This window comes from Pongo pygmaeus, chromosome 9 (genome assembly GCF_028885625.2).
Source record: "Pongo pygmaeus isolate AG05252 chromosome 9, NHGRI_mPonPyg2-v2.0_pri, whole genome shotgun sequence".
Taxonomy (NCBI): Eukaryota; Metazoa; Chordata; class Mammalia; order Primates; family Hominidae; genus Pongo; species Pongo pygmaeus.
The window spans coordinates 16,669,961-16,677,671 of record NC_072382.2 but is presented as its reverse complement, the minus strand read 5'-3'; the positions used below and the strand labels follow the sequence as shown (position 1 = coordinate 16,677,671).

The following is a 7,711-nucleotide window of genomic DNA, read 5'->3' as shown; positions in this document are numbered from 1 at the left end:
GTGGGACTCCAGTCTCCATCCCTACAAAGCCTCCCACAACCCCTCTCCCTGATAATAAATATCCACCTCCCTAGGTTCGCATGCTCTCACTTCCTCCTCTTGCTACATTCACTTCCCTTCATGGGCCATGTAAATTAAACTTCCATAACCAAAGATATCTTTATTATAAGGGGACTGGGAGAGGGAGATTGAAACTTAGCCTTTTGAAGCAATGGTTGTATCTTTCCTGGGGGATGAGTTGCAAGATAATATATTAATAGCAATTAGTCTTTTCTTAGTAATTTTCCCGATTGCTATATATATATACATATATGTATATATATGCATATATGTATACATATATATATTGTGTGTGTGTGTGTGTATAATATATTTAGATGATTATAATACAAGGCTTAGAAAGTAACCTGGGAAAGGATGATTTTGCAAAAGCCCATTGAGAAGACTGACCACCCTCCAACCAATAAAAAACAAAAGTCATAGAAAGCCAGAGAGAAAACTCATAGAACCTGCCTCCTGGCAAATAGACAAGGGTCAATTAGCTAGGAGTTCCAGGAAAAGCAACATAGAAAAGCATGCAACTGATTAAAAAGCATCACAAGAATTCTGGGAATGTGGGAGCTGCACCAGCCTGGGAGAAGGAGTGCCTGGCCTGCTTCATACTGAGGAAACCAAGGGAAGTCCATGAGCTATTTGAGGGCAAGGACCTAGGCTGTCTTGCTCATCGTTCATCACTGCTTTACATTCATACACTCCATTACACTGTATTCTTTCTCTCTATCCACCGTCACCCCTTCAGCCACATGCACAGCCCATCCAACACTGTTTCATGTTTGAGGCCAGCTTCACAGAGGCACATACTTCCACTGGTTCCAATCACAGTGCAAGGGGATAGCACAGAAGGTGTTCATCCTGGCATGGAATGGTTAGCCTGATCCACGTGGGCATACATGGGGAAGTCAAGTTTTCCCAGAGCCTGAATCTTACAATGGATGACATGAGCAATGAGATCCCAGCCCTGGTACTCAGGCACAGTGGCTGCCATCTGCAGCTCTCCAGTGTGGTCCCTCAGAGTCCAGGACACTGGGTTCCCTTCTGGCCCCAGAAGACAGAAGCTGGGGAAGGTCCGGATACAGCGCTCGATGAATCTCTGGCTTCTCTCATTGCCACCAAACTGCAAGAATTTATTCACCAAGGCAGCATGGGTAATGTCCAGGGATGAGAGTTTAAACATCTCTTAGTTGCTACTGGAAAGAGGGTCAAAGAACCATCCTTCACATCACACATACTGTGAAGTATTGTGTTTGCTTTCCCCTGAATTGTCCTGCAAGGCACATAGGAGCATTTCCAAGGGGGAGTGCTCCGCAGCCACACTGCCTGGGTTCCCAGCAGCACCACTTGCGTGACCTCAGGCAGGTTACTTAACTTCTCACTTCCTACCTTTTCTCATCTAATGATGGTTTGATAATCACACCTCCCTTACAGAATTGTTGTGAGGCTCAAATGAGCCAATGGATGTAGGCACTTATGAGGAGCACCTGGCAGATGGTAAGCACTTTGTAGAAATTAGCTATCATTGCTTTATTTGGTTTTGGCCATAACCCACAACATTAGACAGCCCAGGTGTTAGGTTTTATCCTCATTTTACACAGAAAGAAAAAGCTTCAGAAAAAATAAATGAGTGCCCCAAAGCACATGCTAGCAGGCAGAACTTAGAATCATGGAATCTTTGAATGTTTGTGTCAGAGGAACCTTAGCCACCAGGTAGAACAAACAGGAAAGCCAGAGTCAGGGAGGAGCAGCAAGAGGGAGTGCAGATGACACCTGTTAAAGAGGACTGGAGTCTGAAGCCTCCTGCAATGGTGCAAAGGGGCTTGGGAGTCATCCTGAAAAGAGCCAGGAGGTGGAACTGGAAGATTTAGTTGCAAGCTCAAGTTATGCCCTTAGCCAAGCACATGGTGATTGAGCCACTTTATCATCAGAGCCTGTTTTCTGTCACGAAATGGGAGAATGTCCCCTACCTTGTCTATCTCATAGGGTGGACAAGAGGATCTGGATAGATTCTAGATATGGAGGTGCTTGTTTTTGGTTGTAATATGCTTCACCAAGTGAACAAAGCTCTTCCACGCACATGAACACAGAGAAGACCATGAGATTGAGCATCTCCAGATCAAAGGGTCCACAGCATTCACTTGTATTCAGTATCAGACTAAAAATCACTGGGAGGAAATCTAATCTGTTGAAATTCTCTTTATTGGAACCTTTTTGTTCTAGGAAGTGAATGCATCAAACACATATATTAAGCACCTACTGTGTGTCAGGTACTGTCCTGGCTGTTGAGGATCTATCAGTGAACAACAGAGAAAGTCCCTGCTGTTGTGGGGTTTGTGATATTGTGGGAAAAATTCTGACATCAAATAAATACTTAAGTTAAATACATTAGCTAATTTCAAATAATCATAAGAGCTATGGAAGAAAGTAAAACTGGGCCATGTGTGGAGAATAACTGGGAAGTGACTTTAGGTGGGGTGTTTTAGCCAGAAACATCTGGTGAGATAATATTTAGGCCATCCTGAATAATGAAAGAAATCATGTGTGTAAAGATTGGGTGAGGTTGTGGGGAAGATATTTTGGGTAGGGGAAATTGCTAAAGGGCTTGAGCTTGTGGTGATTGAGTAGCATGAGGAAGGCCAGTGTTGTTGGAGAATAAAAGGAGGAGACAAGATGAGTTCCAGAGGTTAGTGGATGCTGGCTCTTACAGGGCTGTGAAGGAGTACAGAATTATTTTGAGGTGAGATGAAAAGTATTGGAATCTTTTAAACAGAAAGGGACGTGGTCTAAATTAAATTTTTGAAAGATTGCTCTGGCTACTTTGCAGAAAATAGATTGTAAAGAGTCCAGTGTAAAGGCTGGGAGAGAAGCTGGGAGTTACAGTGGGTGAACTGGTGGCCCCCCAAATGTATGTCCACCCAGAACCTGTATATGTGGCCTTGCTTAGAAAGAAATATGGTTTTGCAAATGTAAGAATCCCAAAGTTAAGGATCTCAACATGAAATCGTCCTGAATTATCTGGTGAGTCTTAAATCCAATGGGAAGAGTGCTTATAACAGACAAAAGAGGAGACATCACAAAGAAGATCACATGAAGATGGAGTTAGAGACTACAGTAATGCAGCCACAAGCTAAGAAATGCCTAGAGGCATCAGAAGCTGGAAGAGGCAAGGAAGGATTCTCCCATACAGGTTTCAGATGGAGCATGGCCCTTGAATTTGGACTTCTAGACTCCAAAAGTAGGAGAGAATACATTTCTATTGTTTTAAGCTCCCCAGTTTGTGGGAATGTATTTGTGGCAGTCCCTGAAAACTAATATAGGAGGCTACTTCAGCAGTGAGAGGTGTGAATAGTACACAGTGGCCTGTATCAAACTTACATGATCTTGAGTTTGTCACGGTCGGGTAATTTTCTTGCATTTAGCAGTGAAGGCATCAATTCCTTTGCTGTCTTAGGAATTACATAGAGAATGCACTGTGTTTGCTTGACCCTGCCCAAACTGATGGCTGCAAGATTTTCTATCACCTTATCCAGGCTGGACTGTGAACCTAGATGGGGAAGTTAAGGAATTGTATGAGATATCATTGTTAATTTTAATGTTTGGGAAAAGCTGCTCAATGAAGTTGGAAGGTCTGTAGGTTTAGAGTCATTACATTTTGTGTTCAGTCATCATACATGTTTTATGTGATAATGGCTACATTATTCCCACGTTTTTCCATTTTAAAATTGAAATAATGCCCCAAGTCCTGAATACATCACAGTACAGTTATAACTACCAAAGATGATGAAGTATAAACATAGTAACTAAGATGTATTGAAGAATTGCTATGCACAATTTCTATGTACTCAGTGCAGTAAATTGTTGCTATTAGTCCCAGTTTGTTCCTGCCTCACTATCCTGATTTTCTCTTCTGAACTAACTCTGGCCTTGGTCAAGTAGCTTGCTTTGGCCAATAAGAACAATAGGAAATGTAATTCAATAAAAGACTTGAAAAGTGTGCACTGAGGCTTGCCTTTCCTTTCAGATCCTGAAAACTCTGTGCTTCTGCATGTTGTCCAATCCACTTCCATCATTGCAGTGAAGAGCTAGCACAAACAAAGCTGGCACTGACAGCCGGACTTGGGATTATGACTAGTCTATTCCTACCAGCTCATAGCCAACTCTCCGGCTGACTGAGACCACATGGGTAAACACAGGTGAGACTAGCAGAAGAACCACCTAGCTAAGCCTAGTTAAAATTGCTGACCGACACAATTGTGAGCTAACAAAAGATTGTTTTAAGTTGTTACTTTGGAATGGTTTGAAAACCTAAATGATAAGACCAGGATAGTGCTAAGTGTTTCCCATTCAAGATCTCATTTAGTCCTTAAAGGCTTTCTGTTTTGATTCTATTATAATCAATTTTATAAGAAGCAGATCCACAGAAAGGTTGTTACTTGCCCTAGATCACACAGCTAATAATAGGCCCAGAAAGGTCACAATCTTAGCTAGTCTGACATCAGAGATGATATTAACCACTAAAATGCTCCTTTGTTAACTTGACTGTGATAAGGGAGAGAGGAGACAAAGAGGAAGCTCTGTTCCTTTCCTTATGCTCTATAATAGAACCTGGGCACACCAGAGAATAAATCATGAGTCCTTGGGTACTAAGACTTGTATTAGTCATGATTTCCTATGTAAACCTGATATACTGCAGTCTTCAGATTCTAATTCTCTATAGAGGTGATGGCAGCTGAGACAAGGAATAGGCAGCAGGCTGTGTCTGGAGCTTCAAGGAGAGGTGTGTGGGGTGCAGGGGTGCTTGTTCAAAATGAAAAGTGACCCTATAGGTGTAGACACAGGAGACCCCAGCAGTCAGCCCCCATCCCAGTTCTCTTAATTTGAATCTGCAAATGTTGTTTCCAGTTTATGACTTCTGGCAAGCCAAGAAATTCTTGACATTTCATGGGGTCCTTGGAATAGATTTTCTAAGTATTGGTGTAGTGATCAAGATCATCTGTCATTTCCTATTTGAGTTAGGAAAAGAAGAATTACCAAAATGTTTGTATTTAGTGATTGCCATTTTGGTTTTTCAGTATTCCATTATATTATGATATTTTAAAATACTAACATTAGCATTTTCTGTTGATGTATTGCCTTTACTTAGAAATTATTTACATTGTGCGGTCAACTCAAAGATTCCCTTATCCAATTAATAATGAAAAATGTCCTGAGTAAAACCATTCCTAAGTCAGCTATTGCTTTAAAATTTTGAATTGAACAAATAAAGATAGTTCATTTAAAATTATTTTTCTATATCTCCACCAAACTCAAGTAGAAAAGTAAAAAGAACAATTGATAAGCAAAATCTTTAGCCAGAAAATAAATCTTGCTCCAGTGAAAAGATTTTTAGAACATATGAGGTATAAACATGTCATTATTAAAATCAATACAGGTAACAGGATTAGAATACTTATCTATAAAAGGTGAAACCAAAGAAAGATAAACTAGATATGCTTTCTTTAAATTTTTTTTGTCATTTTTAGACAAACTGCAATGTCATCAAATAAACAAACAATGTACTCGTTCAAATATACATAGAAAATTTATTAAACCCAAGATGGAATTATTTGAATATGAAGTAGCAGATACAAGAAAAAATTTCTTCAACCAGTGTAGAATCAGAAAGCTTTTTTTTTCTCTAATATCTGGAAAATATTATCAATATTACTTTTCCTATTCAGCAATTTTACTACCTATCAAATTTTATTTTTAAGATAGGACTTTAAAAAGTAGGTCAAATATTATTTCTCATTCAGGTTTCTGTCAATAATTAAAATATCTTCATTTTAAGTTTAATATTTAATTTGGTGGTCTTAAAATAACATTTGTATTCATTTTGCTCCTGATTAAGTTATAAAAATGATAATGTGTTTAATGTTTTTATATTTATAAATGTTTTCCTACTAATGTAGCTTATTTAAAAAATTATTTTTGCATGCTATTTAAAAATATAATTATACACTTATTTTTGAAATATGTTTACTATTTAACTTTGCTAATAAAAATATTATTACATAACATGTAAACCACAGTTTCAACCATGTCATTCTACTCTTTAAGTTTCCCTAATTGGCTCTGCTGTTTTTAGACCTCTTGCATTGCAATTGCTATTTTTTCTGCTTGGAAAATAGTACTTTTCCTGGCCTACCCCCCCAAAAAAAATCTTATTTATCTTCAACATCCAGTTTTAGTAAAATTTCCACTAGGAAGCAGCTCTCTGATCCTCTCGCTGCAAGCTCTACCACATATAGTTGTTTTTCCCTGTAACCTGTACTACATATAGTTATTTCTTTACTTCTGCCCTGTTTTACCAACATTATTAAGGACAGTTGCTTACAATGCAGTGCAGCATCTCAATGGAGAAACAATATCACAGTGAGAAGTTGTGATCTAGGATGAATGTGTTGGTGTGGTTTCAAGACTGGTATATTTTTAGAGATACGATTTTTTCACCCTTAGTCTAATAGTTGAAAATTGAATCAGGTTCTGATTTATTACAATACGGAAGTCTAGCCTAGTAAATGCTCTTCTGATGTCTACAACAAAAGATCAGCCTCTTCTCTGTCCATTAAGATGATCTTAAATTAGCACAACTCTTCATTGGTTGCCTCTAATTCCCATGAACTGAATTCAAGAAATAACAAAGTGTGTTTGGTCTTCAGCAGCAGCAGAATGCTGGTTTTGTCTTGAAAACAAAATAAAACAATGAATGAATATGAAATTACACCACCTATACTTTTAGTCAATTTTCTCCCTGTGTTACTAATGTATTTTGTTTGTGCTTCTGTTCTGGCACATTCACATCAAGCTGCAATTTATCCACAGATTTATCTATACCCTCCTCCAGGCTGTGAGTTTCTCCAGGACAGGGACTTGTTAACCATCATCACTGTGATTAATTCCTGTATCCCTAGGGTTTACCGTATTTCCAGTCAAGAGGTAGGCACACAGCAAAATGAACATAGATGCATATTTATTCCAAACTTCACATCTTACCTGCTCCTGAGGGCGGACAACCACTGTATTAAAATCAGGCCACTTGTCCACCAGAGTCTTTAGATTAAATGGGTTTCCCTGGTTTATGTAGAAGATGGTTTCATAAACCATTTCAACAAAGTGGGAAAGTCAGCACATTACAAAGGGAGTGTAAAATGCCTAGTGTTTGACTAGGACAAGGCTTATTTCTATGAAATAATAGCATTTTAATGATTGGATGATACCTAATATGCATATCTGCCAGCCAGTTTTTAAGTTCTACTTTTTTTACTCCAATAAAAATATCTTTTAAAAATATTCACATAGTAAACTACTCGGACCAGTACAATTTATGAATAAAAATTATGAACTCTCCCATTTTAGAATTTAATAAAATATTTTACCAGGTTTTCTTCTATTCATGTACACAGGTTTTACAAAAATAAAAATTTAAGGTACTTTTTAAAATTCATTGCACATTTCTGTAATTTCCCATTGAAGCATTTTTATGATGGTTGCTTTAAAATCCTTGTCAGATAATTCTAAAATCTGTGTCCTCTAGCTTTTTTATCTGTTGAATGTCGATTCTCACTCAAGTTAAGATGCTTCTGCTTCTTAAATGACAAATTATTTTTTAAATGAA

The 7,711-nt window shown here is 38.1% G+C and overlaps 1 protein-coding gene across 1 annotated transcript; it reads right to left on the bottom strand.

Moving 5' to 3' along the window:
• Nucleotides 1-3,425: 3,425 nt before the first annotated feature.
• LOC129008585 (glycine N-acyltransferase-like protein Keg1) lies at nucleotides 3,426-7,200 on the bottom strand. Its single transcript, XM_054440983.1, is given in 3 exon segments — nucleotides 3,426-3,598; nucleotides 4,931-5,057; nucleotides 7,090-7,200. Coding segments are annotated over 3 exon segments (411 nt in total).
• Between the last annotated feature and the right edge of the window lie 511 nt (nucleotides 7,201-7,711).